Genomic DNA, 25,057 nt, shown 5'->3' with positions numbered 1-25,057 from the left:
TACTTTGCTGCTTATGACTATTATTTAGGAGAGATGCATATCAGCGCTGTTATTCAGTGTAATGCAGGACCATGCAGCTTCAGAGAGAGAGAAAGACAGGGTTGCCACCCTTTGGCCTCTCTAACTCTGGGCAGGTGAGGGGTTTTGATGTGCCAGGGTGGAGTTGTGCCATCACATTGGCAATAAATGCATCAATCATAGGAATCCTGCCTGGTTTTCCTCATCGGAAAAACTGGGCAGGCACTTTTGACCTGGACAGCCCCTCAGAAAACCGGTCAGTCTGGGTCAAAACTGGACAGGTGGCTACCCCAGAGAAAGATTTGACACACTCTCACAGGAACAGAACAGGAAACTAACAGATCAGGAAGCAGCCCAGAACCAATAAGTAATCACTTGCATCACACACACAGGAAGTGACATTATAACATGTGGTATATGAATTCTGGGATCTGTAGTATTCTATATAACATAACTAACGTATAACATACCAGAATTAAAGATTTATTATTATATCTGTGGGTTCTGGCAAATGCCAGAGGGGCTGCTATAAGGTGCAATAGAAAGTCAGTATTTAGTGGGCTGGTGGGGGCTGTTTGGGCCTCTGTGTGGGCTGATTGGGCCTCTGTGTACCTGAAATGCCAGGACATATTTTAATTCTCAGTCCAGACCTGGTTACATGGTCTGCTTTATAGTTATGTTACTTAAAATGTGAGTAACAGAGGGAATATATATGTTCTACATAGGTATACAAAAACAGTAGGTGTTTTTATATCTATAATGGATTAGATACAATAGGAAATTAAAAAATGTTGCCAGGTACTTCAGGCCAAGGAATATACAGGATATGGGAGGACTACTATGGACACATCCAGTTAATAACTAGGGATGTAGCGAACGTCGGAAAAAAAGTTCGCGAACATATTCGCGAACTTGCGCAAAAATGCGAGCGGTTCGCGAACGGTTCGCGAACCCCATAGACTTCAATGGGAAGGCGAACTTTAACATCTAGAAAAGACATTTCTGGCCAGAAAAATGATTTTAAAGTTGTTTAAAGGGTGCAACGACCTGGACAGTGGCATGCCAGAGGGGGATCAAGGGCAAAAATGTATCTGAAAAATCTGCCTGTGTGTGCTTGGAAGAGATAGTGTAGGGGGAGAGCTGTTAGTGATTTCAGGGACAGATGATAGTAAGCTTGCTGGCTAGTAATCTGCTTGATACTGCTCTGTATTGGAGGGACAGAAGTCTGCAGGGATTTGAGGGACATTTTAGCTTAGGTAGCTTTGCTGGCTAGTAATCTACTGTTCTCTTTAAACAACTGCCATACGTTGACCTTGTAGGCATTGTTTGCCCAGTTTTTTTGGACGCAGCCACTGAAGCACAGTTGCCAGAAAAAATATGCCATATAAATGCTGAAAATAGTCATTTTTCGCCATTACGTAAAATATATTATGGCTGCTTGAAAAAAGTGACTCCGGTGTTTTTTCTGGAGACGGTAATATTATGGATATTTAGACAGAATGGGAACAAGGTCACACAGCTCGATGGCGGGTTGAAGAAAACAGTGTGCAAATAATGCCTACAAGGCCAACGTATACACTACTACAGCGGTGGATACGGATTACGTAAAATATATGAATGCTGCTTGAAAAAAGTGACTCCGGTGTTTTTTCTGGAGACGGTAATATTATGGATATTTAGACAGAATGTGAACAAGGTCACACAGCTCGATGGCGGGTTGAAGAAAACAGTGTGCAAATAATGCCTACAGGGCAAATAATGCCTAAAAGGTCAACTTATACACTACTACAGCGGTAGTAAAATAAAAAAAAGTAAAATAAAAAAAAAAAGAATATTAAAAAAAAAAAATTAAAGTTGGTGCTGCTGAACTACTAGGAGCAGCAGATTAGCACACCAGTCCCACTCCCCAACACTGCTAGACTAATAGCACTGGGCTCTTATAGTAGTAGTAGTAGTAGTAGTAGTAAAACAACAAAAAAATAAATAAAAGCAGTCCTTACAAGGACTACTGTTATTGCAGCAGTCAGCAGATGAGATCAGAAGCAGGACAGCTGCCCACTGCAGCTACATACAGAGCACTGCAGTAGAAGGTAGATTACTAGCCAGCAAAGCTACCTAAGCTTAAATGTCCCTCAAACCCCTGCAGACTTCTGTCCCTCCAATAACAGAGCAGTATCAAAACGATTACTAGCCAGCAAACTTTCAACTGTCCCTGAAATCACTAACAGGCAGCAGCTCTCTCCCTACACTATCTCTTCAGCACACACAGGCAGAGTGAAAAAACGCTGCAGGGCTTCGGTTTTTATAGGGAAGGGGAGTGGTCCAGGGGAGAGCTTCCTGATTGGCTGCCATGTACCTGCTGGTCTGGGGTGAGAGGGCAAAAAAAAGCGCCAACAATGGCGAACCCAAAATGGCGAACGTCGCGCGACGTTCGCGAACTTCCGGCGAGCGCGAACACCCGATGTTCGCGCGAACAAGTTCGCCGGCGAACAGTTCGCGACATCTCTATTAATAACACAAAAGTTGTGAAGAAAATCAAATAAAGCTTCTGGCTTTGTTACAACCTTGCCTGACATTTATGCCCATGGACACAGGTGGTTTGCAGAACAAAGACCACGCAATGGACAATCTACCACATTTCCCATTTTTTTTGGCTGTAAAGACCCATAGTCTCTGGTAATAACACACAGAGATGTACTTGGTGATTAGGGGTTTCACTTTTCTACTTACATAGCTTTATTTATCTTAGTTAGTAATGTGGAGGTGTTGATGGCCACATGAGTGCACATTACTGCTCAGTGGTCTCTCTCACAGTTCTGTTTACCTGCCAAGATCTCTCCATCCTGCTGTGAGCATCACTGCACTAAATACATTTCTAATGGCACCACATTTAGACACAACATTATTATCTTTATTTTGAATTACAATCGCTCTGCCAAATTCCAACCGTATTACAAAAACAAAAGTACAAACCCATTACAACTCATAATAGTATCATAAATGGGAATCAGGTATCCAGTATCCCTCTTGCATTCTTCAAGAGCTTAACTGCACCCTAATTATAACATGAGTTTAGCTCCCAGGTACAGTACTGTGCCATTGTGTGACAATATTTCTGTTTCTCTGCTTTGAAACTCTCATGCTGTTAATTTGAGAATGGTGCTATGCCTAGCAAGACATATAGCAGCACCCTAGTGGCACATTTATCAATGTAATTGTGCCTACAAATGAAGTAGCCAGCTGTGGGAAACACTGGAACTACCACCAGACCAAGGGTGGTGGTAGCTCCAGGTTTCCCCAAATCAGTAGGCACAATTGCTCACCATTTATCAGTGATAGAGGTGATAGATTGGTCTTAATTTAAACCCATAATGAAGCACAGGAGCATGTTTGGCCGCAAATATCTTAATGACATGCATTAGCAAGTACTCTGCATTGTGTCCACTTTGTAGTACCCACAGTTACAAGTGTTTTCGTAAATGAACCATTCATGTCTCAAACTATTCAAAATCTGGGCCACGACCCTCTTCAACAAAATCAAGACCTAGATGTGTTTTAGTAATTTTTGATTGTATTTATAATCTGTTATTTCCTTTATAAAGTGGCACTCATGCTTAACCCAAATTCACCTCCAGCACAGAGATAAAGATAATGTTTAGAACATTTCAAAATCTATTGACTGTTTTCTATTGCAGAAGCAAATTTTATGAGCAAACTAACATTTTATCTGCCTGATTTGTAGACTCATTAACATATATTTGTACCTTTCCTACACTTTTACTTCTTGTGCTTTCCTCTTTTAATTTTCTCCATATACTGTCCTATCCTAAATCTCATGCTACCATCCTATTCTGCTTCTCCCTGCTACTGCCATGTGCTCCTCACTGTCACTGCTAGAGTGATGACTGGGATGGATATTATTATTAGGAACAAAATTAAAAAGTTAGAAATAAATCTTCTTCATCATCAGATTAGTGAACCATGACTGCTCCTTGCTTTAAATGCCTGTGTAGGGAAACTTTTGCACTTGTCAATAGATATTCTGCCTTGTGGGTTGGCAGACTTTTCAACAATCTTCTGTATGTCATGAAGACTTTTTAATATTTTGAAGGAATAGATCCATGGGTCTCTCTATTCCCTACTATGTATTCTATAAGAACCTCCTGCCTTTCCTCCATGCATTTCCCAAAGATAAATACTCTACTTCCCCCCAATTTAAAAAAAAAACTGATAGAGATTATGGATCAGATTCAATTAAATGTGAAAAGCATATGTCATCATTCAATTTACAAGTTTCCCCATGGACCACATTCTTACACTATAAACCAAGAGACACAAACAGCTTTCAACAGTAGTGGTCATAATGTTCCAGATACAGGTTGAAGAGCACCAATGATGCCAGCTTGCTCCCTTACAAACCCATGCTGGAGCTTTTGTGCCCAATGTATTTTTAATCTGCATATTGTTTTTCATTTTTGAGTAGGAGCAGCCATAGTATATATCGTTGAAATGTGTTCATAGAATTAGGGGCAAGAGTGGCCTCTGGTGGACAATTTGTCATGACAAATTGTAGCATATTTGCTTAACTTTACCATGCCTTTACTTTTGACCTTCACCTGCTTGGTGCAGGAGTTCCCTTGTTTCACTCAGCAAGAAAAAACGTTCAAAGGTTTTCATACTCAATCAGTTTAAAATCCCTTTAAGTAGGTGTCGTCCATTGTATTGCCCCATGTTTTGTTTATGTCTGTGTACATAGCTACTGGGCCTTGTAGCTGGTGATCCATAAAGGCATTAAGCACTATTCCAGGTGCCTATGATTTCTAAGCTCCTGAGACACAGTATCAGTCTGTCCCTTCAGAACAATAAAAAGACATAGCTTACTGGAAAATGATGCAGTGAACAAATTCTGCTGGGAAAATAACTGGTGCCAAGCCTGGTGGGCAGAGAAGGATGTGAATGGAACATTTCTAGTGCATGAGATCAGGCTGACGACAGAGAGGCTGTAACGGTACAAGTGCAAAACCTGATTCTGCCTTGGTATATACCTGCCAAAGCACAAAAGGAGGGACAGGACCTGAGGGGGTGATTTGGAGAAGGTAAATACACTGATATGTTGAAAAGACATTTGGCTTCTACTTGTGTTTTTCATTTGTCAGACCTTCCTGTAAATTCGCTTTTGTATAATTATTCCAAGTGGTTATGTGCTAGCTGTGTGAATAGAAGGAAGAGAAGAAAGTAAGAATGGCTGACTTCATATTTAACCAGTCCCTTACCTAGAAGGATTAAGTAAACCTCAGTTCATATTTTTAGTAAATATACCCATTTCTCAAAGAAAATCTTTATATTTTTCAATAAAAGTGCTCCTAATGTTCTGTAGAAATACTTTTGTAGAAAAAGCAATAATGGTAGATTTCCAACAACAATATTTTCAGCTCATGCTCTGGATCCTCGAAGAATGGCAGTTCCTGTGTTTCGCTGAGTGCCTGGTGTTACATCACTTAAAAAGATATGCTTCCATAGCTACCACTAAAAAGGAAACATTTGAGCCAAGACGGATGCACAAAATGTTGAAAGGAGCTTCTTGGGCTAATTAAGTCGCCCACACCTCATCACGCCAAGAGCCATCTATAGAAAAGCATGGCTCTCCCATTTACCAATATGTAATCTTCTTTTTGGGCAAGAGCTATAGTGACATATATTGCTCAACTTGCTGATTTTGGGTGTTGATATGGAATTCTGGGTACAGGACAAAGAATAGAGACCTCAGTGACTAGGGGAGATAGGGGCTGTATTTGGGACAATTATGGCAGAAGGTATAGTGGCAAAGACTAATCTGCTTGCTGATTCTGCATGAGAAATATTGGCTAAGGTATTGTAAGCTGTGGTAATGGAATCATCAGTCAAGGATAGCCTTCATACAAGCTTGATACAAGATTGCAGTGCAAAGGGACATCATGCCAGGCAAAGCCAATGCAAAACTCAATCTGTTGGCTGCAAATATTAGACTAGAATATCAGAAACAAATACTACCCATTAGAGACACCACCTTATGCAATGTATATGTCAATCTTTTATTTAAATTTGCAACTATTGCTGTGGCCGCATTTATATAAGTTATTACCTTTAATAAAGCAATAACACTAAGGGGTAAATAACCGAATTAAAATCCGAATTTATCTCATTGTCCCAATAAAAAAGCTCGACCAAACTCCCATGCCTGATTTTTGCCTTATTTATTAATAAATTAACTGGATTTAATTGGATCTGTAAAAAACTCTAAAAATCAAACAAAAATCTGAATTATACAATTTTGTCTTCAAAAAGGTAGATTTTTACGAGTTTTTCCCTGATGGCAGATTTTTGTATTAGGGCTTTTTGCAGCATCGGGGGTATAATAAATCTCGAAAAAGTTTTTTTCAACAAAAAATTTTTTCCCCCAAAAAGCCAGATAAATTTGAGGTTTCGTTAATAACCCCCTTCATGTTTCATACAGTTCATTGTGCAAGTGTTTTGTAAAATATATTCTGTGACAACAACTCCTCTACCTTAATAGTATGATAGAATTCCAGAGGTATCCAGAGTAAAAACTGCATAAGTACAAATTTCTTGCAATTAGTACTGAATTAGGCTGAAATCAGACCTACTGTAGGTCCAGAGTGCTACAATGTGAACCAACATACCAAGGCTGGGACCACAGAGGCTAATTACCTTGTGGTTGAGGGCAGATTGATCACATAGTCTTTTATGCTGGGAGTACTTGATTTAAGCATTTTTCTAACAGTAGGGCCCCCTGCATAACTCCATCACTGCAAAGGCATTAATTGTCTCAAGAAATACTGACAGCCATATACTGAGGACTGTAGTCAATCCAATTCTGTGCAACCAGTTGATAAGGAAGAGTCTCCCATTAGTTAGCAACCCTGTGCAGAATTACTTACGTATATCGATGGCACATAGACTCGATGCATATTAAGACTCGCACGTTGTCACGCGGACGCAACTGTGCCTTACTCTTGATCTCACTGTGATCTAGAAAAGGACCAGTAAACAAGTCAAATTCTGAAAAATGGGGATGATTAACGTTAAATAATAAAAACATTTTTTTGAACAACTCATCACAGGAAATATATAAGAAAAATGTTTCACATGGTAATATGGAGAAACATCCCTTGGAAGACATTTGTGTGGTGCAACCTAATTTAGAAGATGCAAATCTGTTAACTGCTTTTATATTTACTCAGTTTGCTGTTATGCAATTAAGCACTTTTTGGAAGGTGTTTCACTTGTCAGGGTTCATTTATAAACACTGGGCAAATATGCACCTGGGCAGTAATCCATGGCAACTAATCATATTATTGCTTTCATTGTTCAATCTGCAGCCGGCTGAAAAAGCTAATCAAGGATTGATTGCTATGGGTTACTGCCCAGGTACTCAATTGCACAGTGTTTATAGATGAGCCCTAGTGTTATCTTCTGGTCATTTCAATTTACTCTTCTACTGTTTTCCTCAAGGCTGAATAACTGAAGCAGATATGGCAGGAAGACATTTTTTCTTAACTAGTTCAAATTTTCTAGTTTTTTCCCATTATATGTATTTCGCATTCTACTACTTTATCTCCTTCAAATGCAATTTTATTAATCGTATTGGAGACTTACATTCAACAGGGATGGGCAACTAACTTTGTAGCTGACATCTGCTGATGCCCATCCTCCCATCAAAAAGGGGTATTGGTAGATGGACTTATCAGTTAAACTGCATCCCCTTACCCCAAAGTACCACACCTGCCTAGGTAGGTAATATGGCTGAAATTGGACAGCATCTCAACCAAATGTGGGCAATAATGGCCTTATTTACTCTTTTGATATAAACCTATAAAACAAAATAGATTGGACTTTGCAGAAGAAAGTGGTGATGGCCTAAATTCATTGAGCAAAAGAGGAACAAGTGGTAATGACACAGAGAAGTGTTCTTAAGGGAGCAGCATCAGTTTTACAAAAGGAAGATATCTGGAACTTACAGCATATATACAAATTAAAGAGATATTCACTCTAAATGTTTATGACCATACTTGATGTTGTTTATATAACTGTGGAGACGTTCCCAAAGAATGAATACACTCAGGTAGAACAGACAATACAATTAGTATATTTCCTGGTCACTTGTTAAGATAATATTCATTAAGTAGATATAAGACAAGTTAAAGGAAATGACACTATAGTTAAAGTGACTATCCCTGAGGCCTGGGAGGACAGCAGAATAGTGTTTAACTAGCTATGCTGAGTGATAACCAAGTGCTATGGATCTGTTTGTCTGGACCAATTATATATCACAGAAAGTGATAGGAAACCGTGGTTTCTCTCATCTGCCAATATACCATGTTCCCATAAGCCAAAGAGCATTGTTAGACAACATTTTCAGTTTTGACAAGATCCCAGGAGTGTAGGATAAAGTGACCTCGGAGTTGACATACCTAGCTGACAACTAGGCACTATGGGAAAAATCATCCAAACTGATCCTGGGCACAAATGGACAGCATTAGCCATATTTAAATGAAGATACGACAGCTCAGCAACAGAACATTGTTAATCCTTGAGATGATTTAGTTACCACTGTACTAATATTTAATGTTCTTTAAGAGGCAGCACTCCACGCAAGCACAACAAAATTATTAATTCATATGTATACTAACTACAAGATCAACATATTTTTAGACTGCAATCTGCAGCTCCTGTTGAACTACAGCTACAATTTAATGCCTGATATTAAATGAAAAATATAGAACTCACCAATGTGAACATGGGCTGAGAACTGGTAAATCCCAGGAATAGAAGCTGTGAAGCGTCCTGTCGCTAAATTCAGACCAAATCCTCTCAGAAAAGACCCTTTTGGCAGTGGCTGGAATTAGAAAGTGATATAATTACTACATTACACCTAAAAGCAAAAATATATAGCTTTATACCTCTTTCTTTTTTTTACTCTACCGTATGGAATTATACTTTATCCACTGTACCAACCAAAAGAAACAGCAGCCAATGGCAGAAATGATTGGTGAATTCCATTAATTTCTTTATACTCATTTGAATTTGGCCAACTGCATATAGAGTTGAGTCAAAAACCACACAGACCCATAGCTGAAAATGTTAATAGGCCTATTAGGCAGATAGTTTTTAGTAGAGAAAAATAAATACAGCATGTACAAGTATCTACAGTATCACACATCTACAAAATTATAAAAAACACTCATTTCCCTTTATTAGAACAAAAGTAAATAAATTATATAATAGTGCTTGACCAGCCCACTGTTACCATATGATTTCTATGCCTTTAATTGTAAAGGGGCTTGAAGCTTCCGCTCCCTCTGCCCCATTTTGAATCTGGCCTTGCAGGCACATCCATATTTTAAAGGCAACTGCAATTATTCTTCCACTATATCTGAAATAACAAAGGTCTCTTGCCATTTGAAAGTTCTGGAGTTCCACCAAAGTCTTCTTGTCCACTATAACGTGTCCCTTCAGTCTGCAATGAAAAGCTTCATCCACCCGTCGATAAGGAGAAAGGTCCTCAACAGGTAACACAATGGGGGGGATCTCACTGGTTTGCTCTGGGATGTCACCTGACATCAAGCGGCGCTCTGTGGCCTCTGGTGGAATATACCAATTAATGAATTATGCTTACAGGAAATCCAAGAATATATGGCTGAATAAATAGGGAGTTAACTATGAGGGAGATCAGATTTTACAATGATTTTATAGATTGTATGCCTAAATAGCCTTAAGTGCAGGGCTACCTTAGATTCATTTAAAGCCAACCAAATATATAAGGATAAACACTAGTTTTGTTGAAGGCTGGAATTAAATATCAGTCTTTCTTCCCTTTTTTATCAGCAAATGGCACGACTAATAATATTTGAATACTTGTACAAATAATACAGTTTCTATTATTCCATTGCGACAGTGATTACACAGCCCATATATTACCTTTCAGCAATTGTTTGAAATCCTGTAGCAAGACTTCATATGTAACTTCAGCTCCAGGCATTCCTGGAGGACCAGGTGGTCCTTGGGGTCCTGGAGGTCCTGGTGGTCCAAACAGTCCACGCTGATAAAACATAAGTATTAGGCGAGTTTAAGTTATGTAAAAGGACAGTGTTGTAGACAATTAATATTTTTTTAGTGTGGCGTAGAAGATTGCACGGAACTGACAGTAGCCAATCAGATGTTTGCTTTCATTAGCAGAAGCAAACTACAATAATTGTTATAAGTTATGGGACCAGGTCAGAGAGAAGCCCATTTTGCTAATCAATTCCCTTCATTTTCTGGTAATTGCTTTGGACAGTTACAGTTTGCAGACCTTAAAGAGGACTGGATTTGAGGTGGATTGTTGAGGTGGCTGGACAAAAAGGGACATAGTCATGGCGTGTCAGTGAAAATGTAAAAAACAAATAAGCAGAATAATCACAAATTGTTTTCTTAATATTGATTTCATTGCCATTTTAAAAGGGAACCAATCTCTTCCTAAACACTTCCAACCCGGCGTGCTCTCTGACTTTATTCCTGCAGCGAGTAACAATAGGGGCATACACAGGAGCAAGAAGAGACTTGCATTTAAATGAATAGTTCAGTGTAAAAATAAAAACTGGGTAAATAGATTAAAAAAAGCGTTTCTAATATAGTTACTGTTATGTTATGTTATAAATCCAGCCACTCCAGCCTTATATCTTATATTTTTGGCTAACTAACTATATTATAAGCATTTTTTTATTTTGCACAGTCTACCTTTTTACCCAGTTTTTATTTTTACACTGAACAATTCCTTTAAATGCTCCCTATATGAAATTGTCACCATATGTGCCAAACAAATTAGTGGCTGGCAAATGCAAACCCTCTGAGTAGACTGTGGCACTCAGGGGATATTTGCATATGTGCAAATAGGCAGAGATGCACTGAGAAACAAGATAATATCAATAATATTTTATAAAATATTTGATAGCAATGCCAATATCAATGATGAGTGAAGTGAAGAGAGTTTTATGCATAGTTTTATAGGAAACGCAAGCACATTGCAGGTTCAATTTAAGCATCTCTTTATATTTAGGCTAGACAGTCCAAAGTCATAGAAAGGGGCTAGAAGAAGACTAGAAGGGAGAAGGGTTTGCTTGAAACAGGGATGGGGCTTGATAAGTCAAGGGGAATTATAAGCATAACTGAACATTATATTTTATTTCTGCACATCCTTCTGTCCATGGTTAGGAATTTGAGCATAACTGAAGAGGTTTTAAGGTCATTTAAATTCCATTGTTTTTTCGTGTTCATTAAAATTGTTTATAAAGCAACCTATTGATTTCATCAACCAAAGGTATAGTTAAGAAAATTCCTTTAATATCAATATACCAGTTCATATATACCAGTTGTAGTATTTTAATTTTATCTCAAAAAAGTCCTCGGGTGCTCCTGTGACGGCACTTATGGATTGCCCTATGGCTGTGAGGACATCTAGACAGGAGCAGTGATTCAAATGCAAACATCAATAGATAATTTGAGATGTTCAGCTCTGCACACTGGAAATTAAAATACAGAGTTTAAAATATGAATGCCATTTTCTTACATAAACTGGCTTTAAGCATTTTGCTTCTACTTAGACTTAATATAATAAACCCAAAAGCAGATGTTCCTACTACTGACACAAAATCACATCAGAATCACTTGCCTGTTACATCTAATATGTTACATCTAATATTCTCACACTTTACAAGGGCAACAACCAATAAATTGAAAGAATATAGCAACCAATAAAGAACCCCAGAGAAAATACAGAAATAAAGTACATTAATATTAAATATGTAATGTAAATATATAAAAAAAACTGAAAAAATAGTACCATTACATACATGGAAAACCACTGACAACAGTCTAGTAGTGACTTTAATTTATTTGCATCCTTTTTGTTTACAATTTCAAAAGCACAGAGGTACCATGGCCACATCTTATACTGTACCTTATCAATACCTATTACATATACGTTTGTAGAGTTATTATTATTGCATTCTGTGAAATGCTTACAGCAGTGACATATCTAGATAATACTGGGCCCCACAGCGAATTAATTTTAGGGCCCCTAAACATAGGTTGTCATGTTTTACCAATAGATGTTGAAATTGCTCTTTATTTGGGCTTCATTGGGCCCCCTATACCTCCTGGTCCCCCCTGCAGGGTCTGCTTCCTCTGTAGTCACGCCCCTGCCTTAAGCTGGCCATAGATGTAAAGATCTTTAAAAGATCTTTTCTTTATTGTGAGACCACAATTATCTCGAAATGATTGTTTAAATGTACGTGTCCATCAACTAAAAAGACCATTTCAGGGTAGCTGCCTGCAAACATAGATAGATTGCACTGGGAACGATAAAGATTTTTTAACCTGGCCGATCAATTTTTTGACAGATGTCGGACGAAAAATTGTAAGATGTACGATCGTTCGAATCCCACTAAAGGTCCCCATAGACGCAAAAAATTTTAGTGAATTTAGTGGGATTCGAACAATTTTAGATTTTACGATTTTTTGTCTGTCAGAAAATGGTCATGGTCGGCCAGGTTAAAAAATATTTATCGGTCCCAGTGCAATCGAATTATGTTTGCAGGGCCAAGCAGGCAGCTACCCTTCAGTTTTGCTGGCAATATCTCCTGAAATTGTCTTTTAAGTTGATGGACACATTGTACATTTAAACGATCGATCGTTTCGAGATAAGCATGGTCTCACGATAAAGAAAAGATCTTTTAAAGATCTTTAAATCTATGGCCAGTTTAACTTCACGATAATTTGACGGATTGGTCGGATTTCGCTAAAATCAGTCATTCGGCAAAGAATAATCTTTGCGTCTATGGGGACCTTTAGAGACGTTTGAAGCTGGATCTTTCTTATCAGTATCCAGTATATATTCTAAGATTCTTTTTTAATGGGTGTTAAGCCTTCCCAAAAGATCTGATATTTACAATTGGTGAATTGTCTGTTAATTTCTTGCTTATTTGAAACTTTATATTTACTTTTAAAAGATTGTATTACTGGGGTGCAAATGATGCATCTGCATTTTTTAAGGATATTTATCTAATACATACTGTAATTGTCATATAAAAGTAATTGTCCTGTATATAAGTACAATTCTTCTTTATTCGTTTAGTTAAAATGTATGTTTTTTTCTCTTGTTATATTCTTTCAAGCTACTGGTTGTTGCTGCTTAAAATACTGTTTATAGGGTAGGTTTATAGTAAACCATGTTTGTATGAGAATGACAGTTTTCTAGATCCTGATAATTAACTTCTAGAGTACCTTCCCTATAATAACAATTTTCACTGCTTACCTTGGTCTCCTGCTTTGAATACACTATAATACAAACACTATTCTAGGTGACCTTATTGTGCATTTATCACAATAAATATAATTTAACCCCCTTGGAACTTACTAGTTTCTTGTCCTTCCCCTTACATTTCTTTTTAGAGTTTGCCCCATCATCAGTTCGGCTAACAAACCCCAACCAGGTTGTGTAAGCATCTGGTAGTCCAGGATCTGGAGTTTCAGAAAACTGTGAGATAAAGAAAAGCAAAAGAACACAATATGTTTTTAACATTCCATTTAAATAAGATGTCTGTCTAGCTGGTGGCCTACCCCTCTGATGGAGCTCATATTGGCCTCTGTCAAGCACAGACCCTGGCTCACAACAGGATAGATTTCATTGTATTACATCATTTTATAGGCTTTAGACAGCCAGCACACATGTCTAAAGAAATACAGACCACCCAGGCAAAAGTTGGACAACTTTTGATGAGGGAAAGCATTAAAAGGAAGGTAATAATTTAGAAATGCAGAATGAGCAGGTTTACGTTGCCCAACTGGTGGAGTATATACAGATATTCATCTCAATATTTTTTATTTTTCAAGAAAATTACTCATTTTTAACGACTCCAGGCCTTCCATTCTTCCAGTTTTAATTAATGGGCTCCGATTCCACCTGACTTCAGCATCTGAAAATATGCATGTCTGTCTAATTTGCCTCTTTTACATTATGTGACACCTCAGCCCTGCCAAGGAGGGAGACGGAGAGAAACAAAAAAGCTATCTATGGTTGTAGAATAGATGATGTGTCTGCGGCAATGACTAAATTAATGAGCCAGCTTTTGGACACGCTGATGTTATTCAAGAAAACTGCTAGGGAAATGAACTAAACTGAACAAAGACAGGGGATTTTACAGAAGCTGGAAGCTAAAGAGTTCCAAGTGTCCATGTAAGTGATGCTTAGTTGACAGGGAACCTGTAACCCTTTAGTTTTTGTTTTGTCACAGTTTTTATGCCTTACCAAATCTTACATTTCAGCTACAACTGGAAGGCCACAAGTTGGACATCCTAGAACAGCAGGAGATAGTTATGCTGGATTAAACCATAAATTTCAGCACAACCAAGCATGCTAATTGACTATTACTGTAGAAACAGCAATGGCAGCTTTTAGTAACAACGTTTTTCTTCATTCCAAAAGCTTGTGTGGGGTTCCTTAAAGATTGCATGTGCCAAAATTTCATATAAATTCTTTTGTATTTACTGTAACAATACTTGTGGGATTACAATGGGCTTCTCTAGTGGCTCAGGAGTTTTTAGTGCCTCGTCCATCACCAGCATTATAATTTAGACTATGAGTATATGCTCCTGTTTAAAATTTTACATTTCCCCAAAGAAAAGCTAAAAACAGAACAGTTCCAATGTCAAGATCGGTCTTGGAAATACAAAAGAAAATCTTCTAGATTTTCATTTCACTGCAGAAGGAGAGGAGGCTGGCATCACTACAAAGCAGCAACACCAACTAGTGCCATGTATTAGAAGCAAAAAGACCCTTCAGATTTGCAAGCGAGCGCAATTGAAAAAACACTGCCCATGTCAAATCATATTAAACCATGTGAGGTCAAATGCCATGGTTTTAATCAGTGTAGGAGTTTGGGGGTGAAGTAATTGATTACATTGCACAAAGCTATCCCAGCAGATTCAGAGAAACAAAATGTGAGAAATCTAATGTCATTAAGCTAAGACACTAAAAAGTCATCAGTTGTCAAATGTTACCCTTACCTTGCTTAGAAGTAAAACTCTTTTGCACATGACCCCATGTGACCATATGTGGAAAATTTAAAGTGGCATTTTAGTAACTGCACATGGAAAGGTTCTTTTTCAAAAGAAAGGCCAGGCTTCCATGTGGTTGTATCACCCCCACACCTTTAAATGGTGGAACAATGCCTTTGGAAATTGGTGGTTGGTCTCGGCAGTTTCCGCCACAAGTGGGGTAGGATTAATCTCATGGAACCAATGCTGGGGTCTAGGTTATCTCTCCCCTTTGAAAGCTAATGGCAGGGGAGGACTAAGCTCTTGGATTGAAACCAATGTTCAGGTCGGAAGACCTTTATTTCAGGTAATGCTCTTATGCCGGGAGGCTTTAGCATTTGATATTATGACCAGAGGTAAATAGTTAAGGACCGCCATATGGGTTTTACCTTGAGGTGGTATGGTATGTGCATAGCTGCTAGAATAAATCTGCTACAATACAAAATGCAAAAAGGAAAGGTTGTGGGAGCACTCTGTGGCTTAATAAAAATGTACTAAAATACAATCGAAGTGCTACTGATCTGGCCAAATTAACTACAGACATAGAGAAAAAGAAGAGAAACTGATCAATGCACATTCCCTGGTCCCCTGTCATATAAGTAATCTATGCAGATGCATGTATTTACAAAGACAGGGGTTTTTTAGTTACAGAATTATGATCATAAGATTGATAAGCCACCATACCACGTCAAGGTAAAACCCATATGGAGGTCCCTAACTATTTACCTTGGGTCATAATATCAAATGCTAAAGCCTCCCAGCATAAGAGCAATCCCTGAAATAAAGGTCTCCCGACCTGGGCATTGGTTTTCATCATAGGGCTTAGTCCTCCCCCACCATTAGCTTTCAAAAGGGAGAGATAACCTAGACCCCAGCATTGGTTCCATGAGATTAATCCTCCCCCGCTTGCGGCTTTTAAGAGAGAGAAACTGCCCAGACCCACACCCATTTCCAAAGGCATTGTTCCACCATTTAAAGGAACGGGTGTGGGGGTGCCACAACTACATGGAAAAAAACTCTGGCACTCAAGGCAAGTGAAATGCAGGGTTCCCCCTTGCTTTTATTTCTTGTGCAGACGTGCGACGTTTCGGGGTTACCCCCTTTATCAAGCATTGATGCTTGATAAAGGGGGTAACCCCGAAACGTCGCACGTCTGCACAAGAAATAAAAGCAAGGGGGAACCCTGCATTTCACTTGCCTTGAGTGCCAGAGTTTTTTTCGTTCAAATATATATTGGGGACTGCCGTACCTCCACCCTGTGCACCAGGCGTTCTCTGGTAAGCTATTTGAGTGTGCTCTGCTTCATCCAAAGTTTCTACAACTACATGGAAGCCTGGCTTTTCTTTTGAAAAAAAATTACAATTTTTTTTCTATTTCTCTTCAAAGTAATCTCTGTCAAATAAAGACTATAACTATTCCAGTAGTATGAAAAAAAAACCCATGGAATATTAATATTTAGCAGACAAAGCAAAGTACGGTTATATCAAAGGATACACAGTTATTCTGTTAAATAAAAATGAAAATTTTTATACCCATGACCTTTAATGCTCTATGAGGATAGCAAGACGTTGCTACTGCACATGTGTGCTTTCCCCATTAGTGAAATCAGGGTGTGTTATAGAACCTGCCAGCCACACTTCAAACAGGATGCAATAAAATACAGCAGCGAAAATAATGGTTATTGGGCAAGACTTCTGGGCTTGTAAAAGTCTATTTTATTTTTAATAATAAGGAAGCAAAAAAATGATTTCTTTTACATTTGTTTCAAGACACAAAAACAGCAGCAACAATGGGGAGCTTAAGTCAGCTCGCTAAAGATTTTTTCCTCTGTCAAATGTTCACTTCAGATGACTTGAGACAAGACACTAGAAAGCAACACTCTGCAACTGAAGTGTGACATGTAAAGGAATGAGATATATTATATTTCTCACATTTTGAGATGGTGAGATCTGTATTCTTATTTTCTGAAAGCATGGCATGTAATCCTGTAGAAAAACGACATGTGGGTGGGTTCTCTTCACTTGCACTGAATAAGGACAAACACCTCTCACTGAATAAGCACAAACACTTCACATTGAATAAAGTCAAGCACCTACTTTTTTCCTCTGTTCTGCGTGCTTCTGCAGGCAATACGTGACTTTGGCACTGTTTAGGAGCATGGTGATTATATAGTGAATAAAGTACCCCCTCTTGTAAAATATATGAATATTATAAGTTACCGAGGAGTTTCATGACCATATAAAAACACGAGGCCGAAGGCCAAGTGTTTTTATACAGGTCATGGAACTCCGAGGTAACTTCTAATATCCTCATATTTTGCAACTGGGGGTACTTTATTTATTATAATACATTCTGTCATGTGACAGAAATGACATTAGAACTCACCGTTTATAACTGATGACATCAGAACTCACCATTTATAAGGATATAATTTACAGGATATTCATGGCTTTTGTGTATTATATACTTTTACATTAGAACATAATGGTAGATGGTTCCCTGGACTGGCTTGCCAATGGCAACAGGAGTGTCCATCATTCAATTATAAACACCCTCTAACAACCACAAGAATATGCTGTTTAGAATCCATTGCTTCTGAATCTTTCACTTTAAAAAAAGTAGAGGATGTGCCAAAAAATCTTTTTCCTGCTAGCTAGGTTGCCTTGGATATAAATCTGTGATTAAGATGAATCTCTAACAGAAGGTTTGATTGATAAACTCAGCAAAACATAAAGCATAAAGAGACTGGAATAAGTATTTGCCTAACTCTCAGCCCCAGGCTGTTTCTATCTAAACTGAAATTCCTGAGCCCTGAAAGGCACAAAACTGCTTCCTCTTATCAAGATATTAGTGGTAAGGCATTTGTTACAACTACTAACACGAGAATTTATTTTCTTCATCCCCAGCAATATTCTGAACCAAAACAAGACTGTACAGTGGCTTACTTAAGGCTTACATTTGAAGAACAGTAAGCAAGTTCCCTTTTTTAGATGTTCTGTATCTTTCCCCCCCGGTGCCAAATAAATGGCATAGACAGATGCAGAATACTAAACAAGTTGGAATGACTATATTAGGGACATATGGACTAGTGATGTGCGGATCGTCAAAAATTCAACCCTAGCCAGCCCAATCCCAAAACAGGTCAGCATTTATAGATCTGCGTGATGGGGCAGGTCTGCACCTATAAATTAGGCAGCCGGAGTCGAAAGCCGGCAGAATAAAGTCGCGGGTTTGGGCCAACTGCCACACCAGGTCAGGGGTGTGTTCGGGACGAGCTTTTCTTCTGTTCACCCTAAACACGCCCTCTACCCACAAATTGTATGTGAAAGTCAGCCTGAGCCCACGGGTATTGGGCTGGCATGCACATCACTAATAGGGACATGTCCAACAGGAATATTTTTAGGAATATATCTATCACAGGTGTAACTACAGAGGAAGCACGCCCCGTAACTGCAGGGGGGTCCCATGAGACCCTATTAATGAACAATTTCAACATATATTGTCAAAAAGGACAACCTCTGGATATGTTGGGGGCCCTAAAACTAATTTGCTGTGGGGCCCAATAACATTTAATTGGGCAACCGATATCTATCCATACATACATATAAATTATAATGCACCTTCTGATGGCTGGATATCTTTTTTAATCCTAACTGATAAGATTAATTATTCATCCGTGATTACTTTTTTAAAGTTCTTATTAAATATTCCCACTTGTATGCTGCAGATATGGTTACAAAACTGACTTTTCTGACCTAAGGGAAGGCCTTTCATGGGATTAGGGTTCCCTGTAACCTTCAAGACTAAGAGGGGAGTTTCCCTACTGGTGGCGACAGGGTTACATGGTTATGGATTCTGTATGTTGCCCTATTCCCACGACCTCACACCATGAGTCCCATGACAGTATGTATCACTGAACTTGTTACTTTTCACAGGGGATTTACTATATTATGTTCAAATATTCCCCAACACTGTATACTGCTAAAGGAAAAAAAGAGTGAAAGGGAAAACACCACCCAGGCTTGTTATGCCCCACTCCATTTGTACAGAAAATCAACTTGTACATTAATCTTACTGATCTTTTAATGAACAGTCAAGTCCATTGTGTCTAAGACAAAAACAGAAAGAGAAAAATCCTAAATATTTTTTTTTCTTAAATTTCCCTGAGCCCTTGATTCATTAAAAGTTCTTGGGAAGTGCTGGATTAGAAAGAGATATTTAGAGAGGAATGTTAATTAATATCCTATTTTTTTATTGCTCTGAAACAGGTTAGAGCTAGTTTCTGCCTTACCGTGGATTTAAGATAAAGTTAAGCATAGGATTTAATTAGCTTTTAATTAATGGTGCTGTAGCTGCTTCTTACTTTCAGGGCAGAAGACAGCTCATGTAGGTATACAGGGAGTGGAATATTTATTTTTTTACTGTATTGAGCTGTAATTACAATAAAAAGGGGTTCAGTTACTATGGGCATAAGAGGTCCATTGTGCTGTCCACTTTACCAGTGTCAGCCACTCAGTTGCCCATTTTCACAATGCATATCTCCATACTGTCCGTTTTTAGTGGGACATTCCCGATTTTGACAGCTCAGCAGTCCCAGATTGTTACTGAAATGTAAATGTCCAGACTCTTTGATCTCCTGCACTGATCAGCCAGAAAAAGATACAAAGTTTCTAAAACTTAATTGGCTTTGGCAGAGAGCCCAGAATATGTGATAGGTGCCCTTAGATACATTTGTAACAATTTACGATAAGCAAAAAAACAATTGTAACAATTTAATCAGGTCTCTTCGGGAAACTGTGACTTGCATCTTAAAGGACAATTCACCTTCATTAGCAAAACTGTAATAACCACAGAAATGTGTTCAAACTTTCATAACCTGCTAAATTTTGTAAAATGAACATGGTAATTAGGGGGCGTGGCAACAAAATGGGTGTGGTCCAAAAAATTGCCGTGCTCCGTACTGTAAATCTTTTTGTCCCTCTTTCTGTTTCCAAAATGTTGGGAGGTATGAAAATGGGTCCTTTTATAAATACACCCACTGCCCCTTATGTTATTGATTGACCCTTTTGCGACACACAGCTATAAATTCCCTTGTGGCTTTATTGTAGCGAAAACATAAATTATAATACAGTAATGAGCAGCCTCTATAACACAGGCCTGCCAGCTCTTTTAATGCAGCAAGAGAACTATAATCTGGGAATACAATATACAGCACAGAGTCCTTAAAGGACTGGTTCACCTTTGAGTTAACTTTTAGTATGATGTAGAGCAGTGATTCCCAACCAGTAGCTCGCGAGCAACATGTTGCTCTCCAACCCCTTGAATGTTGCTCTCTGTGTCCTCAGAGCAGATGCTTATTTTTGAATTCCAGGCTTGGAAGCAAGTTTTAATTAAATAAAAATTAAGTATAGTACCAAGCAGAGCCTCTTGTAGGCTTCCAGTCCACATAGGGGCAACCAAATGGCCAATCACAGCCCTTATTTGGCACCCCAAGGGACTATTTTATGCTTGTGTTGCTCTCCATCTCTTTTTACATTTGAATGTGGCTCACGAGTAAAAAAAGGTTGGGGACCCCTGATGTAGAGAGTGATATTCTGATACAATTTGCAATTGATTTTCATTTTTTATTAATTAAGGTTTTTGAGTTATTTAGCTTTTTATTCAGCAGATCTTCAATTTGCATTATAAACATCTGGTAGCTAGGGTCCAAATTACCCTAGCAACCATGCACTGATTTGAATAAGATAATGGAATATGAATAGGAGAGGCCTGAATAGAAAGATGAGTAATAAAAAGTAGCAATAACAATACATTTGTAGCCTTACAGAGCGTTTGGGTTTTAGATGGGGTCAACAACGCCCATTTGAAAGCTGGAAAGAGTCAGAAGAAAAAGGCAAATAACTATAAATCTATAAAAAATAAATAACGAAAACCAATGGAAAAGTTGCTTAGAATTGGCCATTTTTATTACATACTAAAAGTTTACTTAAAGGTGAACCACCCCTTTAAATCCATATTTACTGGGCTAAACAACAATTCACTCTGCACCTATTTGCTGCAGTGAATCCTGAATGACTGCTGGAATGAGACCCATAGTGCAGTGATTATTTAATTACTACGGCATGCACAAGCAGTCAGAGTTTGGCTGGCTGGGCTTTTCTTTGTTTTGGCAGGATTACGTCAAGACACAGAGGCAACGCTGCCAATTCAGGTGCTGTGCTAGTGCCAGAATTCTTTCACATTAAACCTGCAGTTAAATACATAGCAGCTTGGGACTGTGCTTTGCAGGGACACTAAAGCTTAATCTATTTGCTGGTGTAATCTTCTAGGCTAGACTATACATAAATATAATTGTATATATCATATTGTATATATACACGAATCTTCGAACCACCACACCCTTGTAAAATCTTTGCCTTTTTAATTATAATACATTGTGTAAGAGTCCAACGTTTTGGTCCACATTAGGACCTTTGTCAGGGATCCTTGAGACAGGTCCTAATGTGGACCGAAACATTGGACTCTTATACAATGTATTATAAATAAAAAGGCAAAGATTTCACAAGGGTGTGGTGGTTCTCATGTACAGGGGGAATATTTAGGCTCATGACACATACAAGGGTTTTTCCATAGACATTTTCCTGCCTCTTATATTGAGCATGTGCAGCTTGTTGTTGGCTAGAATGGAAATCTACAAACCAGATTCATTTGGAGTATTTTTGTAATCATAGCATCTATGTAACCATAGATACCATAGTATGTTTAACTACTCACTATTTATTTACTATTTCTTATGTATTTTTTTAACTGGAGTGTCTGTTTTTACATCCGTTTTTGATTTTCTCCATTTTCTCCATATATATTTAATTCTGACATGAATGTGTAAAGGTGGCCATACATGGATAGATCCGCTCGTTTGGCGATGTCGCCAAATGAGCGGATCTCCCTCCGATATGCCCACCTTGAGGTGGGCAATATCGGGCAGATCCAATCGTGGGCCCTAGGGCCCAACGATCGGATCCTAGCATTCGGTAAACGGGCGGTCGGATCGCGGGAGCGCATCAACGAACAGATGCGGCCGCGATCCGACGGGATTTTCTGTCCCATCCGATCGAGATCTGGCCGACTTTCGGCCAGATCTCGATCGGGGAAGCCCGTCGGGGGCCCCCATACACGGGCCAATAAGCTGCCGACACAGTCTGTCGGCAGCTTTTATCGGCCCGTGTATGGCCACCTTAAGTTGGCACAGTCCAGTTTGGCTTGTACTGTATATAGTTTTATACAGTAAGATACCGTATGGAATTGGGATACAGCGTGCAAGATTTCTATACATAATGGTGATTTCAGGCAAAAATCTGTCTGAACCTGCACTGTCAGGGGCTTTTCATATAGTTTTGCCAGAGATGAGGCATTTTCCCGAAGGTGGGTAATTCAAATCCAGATAATATGGTGAACCTAGCCAGGTCCTAGCCTGTATCATTATTTTTATTAGTATCAGAGAGGGCTGCAATACTGCTACAAACTGAAATTTCATCCACGAACTTTAGTAAAATTCTGCCCTAGAGGTCAAAAGTCCCATAGCAAATTGCAGAATTGTTGCTGAGCATTCATTTTGTGCAAAGCATTTAGCATAACATAATCTTGTTTTCTCCATTTGAAAAAATGAGATCTATGAACTAGAGTATGCATTGGTTGTTGTATAATATATAATTGATCGATACATTCTACTTTATATACTTAGCTTAATGTAGATCCAGAGGTTGTGCAGATATGGAGACAACTGCTGGTTCAGAATTACATTCCATTTGTCCATATTTACTTCTGTTTGAAGCACTCTATCTCACCATGAACCTTATGTTAAAATGGACACCATACCTTATTTTTTCTGCATTACCTGAATATTTATTATGATACATGTTATTATTGCCTTATTTCCACAAGTTACTGGCTGAGGTTACACTTGTCTTATTTTCATTCCCCATCATCCCTTATACGCCTGCTATTGTGTTCGAATTCCAGCTATTGTTATAATTCCACTACAAGACTCCAGGGGGGTACACACTCTAGCACTCCAGAGACACAATTTACACAGGGAATGCCCAGCTGAATGGGGTCATAAATTGCTGTTTCCAGAGCAAGGACAACAGACCAGTGTGTTTTAGACTTCTTGTTGAAATCTTTCTTTACAGAGCAAAATCTGATCTGGCTATCCTTTACCTTTCGGAAACATTAAAAAACAGCTCCATATAATGCCATGGCTATTTTTTAATGTGGCCTTCCAAATACATCAAAGGATTAATATAAGAATTTCTCACTTTAAACTGTTCTTCAGACTGGACCTTCCTTTTAAAAGGTTTCAGTACAGGTATGGGACCTGTTATCCAGAATGCTCGGGACCTGGGGTTTTCTGGATAAGGGGTCTTTCCCTAATTCTCTATACTTTGTCTGCTAAAAAATTCGATTTTATAAGAAAAATCACACATTTTTCGGATTTCCGAGAATTTTGGCTATTCGGAGCTTAGTAAATAACCCCCTTAATAAACCCAATAATGGATCCCATACCTGTACATAAAAAGGACTTATGGTGAGGTGCAGTGCCAGGTGTAAGCAATATAGCTAACAACATAGGCAAAGCCAATGGGGGTCTTTTGTTGGTTTTTAATTATAGTACATCCCATCAGCCTTACATTGAACTGTATAAAGGTGGGTTAGTGACCCCCCCAATCCTCATAATATAGGGCATCCTATAATGTAACTGTTCAAAATATTCATACTCTCTAGAATGAAGAAGTAGATAGTTCCACTCGTTCAATACCGTGCACCATTTTTTTCTGTATAGTCTTAATAGAGCTCAAGCAAGACCTATTATTCTTAAGGGGTTAGGTTGAGTATGAAGACAAGGTGACCAAGCACTGTATAAAGATACAGACTAAGATAAAGACTTGAAATTTCTGCTTCTCATCTGCATCTCAGTATTTTGCCTTTTTTGGGAATAGGAGAGAAGGTAGAAGTAAATGTGTTTAATACTGAAACATGAGTAACGTGCAGTTTTGCTGTTTACATTTCTATTATGTATCTAAAAGATTTCTTATTATTAGTATCATACTAGTACCATAATTAATAAAAACTATGGTATATAAGTAGTATATAGTATAAAATCCACTTCTTAAAATATATTTTATAGCACATTCGATACGTTTTAAAAAGTTTATTAGAATTACTCTTGGAGTAATAGTTAAAGTGGTAGTTTTGACATTTAAATTACCTTTTAGTATAATGATATTCTTTGTAATTGGGCTTCATATTTAATTTTTAAAATATGTATGTAGTTTATTAATTATTTAGCTGTTTGTTCAGCAGCTCTCCAGTTTGGGACTTGAGCCGATGATCTGGTTGCTAGGGTTCCATTTACCTGAGCAACCAGGCTATGGTTTGAACAAGAGACTGGAACAAGAATAGGAAAGGGTCTGAATAGATAGATAAGTAATAAAAAGTAGCAATAAGCATAACATTTTATCCTCACAGAGCCAGTAATTTAACTAGAGGGGCGGCGGGCCCTGGCGCAGGAAGCACAGCCAGGCCGCCCGTCCCCCTCCGTACACCCGGAATCGCCTGGAAATGGGTGCATGTTAGCTGCTGGGGGGGGCCCGAGGGGGTGCGGGCCCTGGCCCAATCGCACCCCCTGCTCCCCCGGTAGTTACGCCACTGCACAGAGCAATAGTTTTATAGCTGTCAGAATCAGTGTCCCTCATTTGAAAAGTGGAAAAAGAGAATGGCAAATCAGTTGTAAAAAAAAAAAAAGAAGCCCAAATGAAATGTTGCTAACAATGAGAAAAGAAATAGCATATTTAAAAGTTTAAGCCATCCATCCAAAATATTCCCAACTGCTCGACAATGTTAGTCCATG

At 38.5% G+C, this 25,057-nt stretch overlaps 1 protein-coding gene across 2 annotated transcripts in view; it reads right to left on the bottom strand.

Moving 5' to 3' along the window:
- c1qtnf12.L (C1q and TNF related 12) overlaps nt 1-25,057 on the bottom strand; it is a 49,090-nt gene that overhangs the window by 9,273 nt on the left and 14,760 nt on the right. The window contains exons 3-7 of one of the 2 annotated variants that reach the window (XM_041569367.1): nt 13,472-13,591; nt 9,997-10,117; nt 9,475-9,659; nt 8,806-8,914; nt 6,957-7,047 (exon numbers count right to left, since the gene is read on the bottom strand). In XM_041569367.1, the coding sequence (XP_041425301.1) occupies nt 6,957-7,047; nt 8,806-8,914; nt 9,475-9,659; nt 9,997-10,117; nt 13,472-13,591 (626 nt within the window). The remainder of the gene's footprint in view (nt 1-6,956; nt 7,048-8,805; nt 8,915-9,474; nt 9,660-9,996; nt 10,118-13,471; nt 13,592-25,057) is intronic. The other variant, XM_041569368.1, reaches the window with a different exon arrangement.

Source organism: Xenopus laevis, chromosome 7L (assembly GCF_017654675.1).
Source record: "Xenopus laevis strain J_2021 chromosome 7L, Xenopus_laevis_v10.1, whole genome shotgun sequence".
NCBI classification, from domain to species: Eukaryota; Metazoa; Chordata; class Amphibia; order Anura; family Pipidae; genus Xenopus; species Xenopus laevis.
The sequence above is the reverse complement of the archived record's forward strand: the minus strand, read 5'-3'. Positions and strand labels throughout refer to the sequence as shown.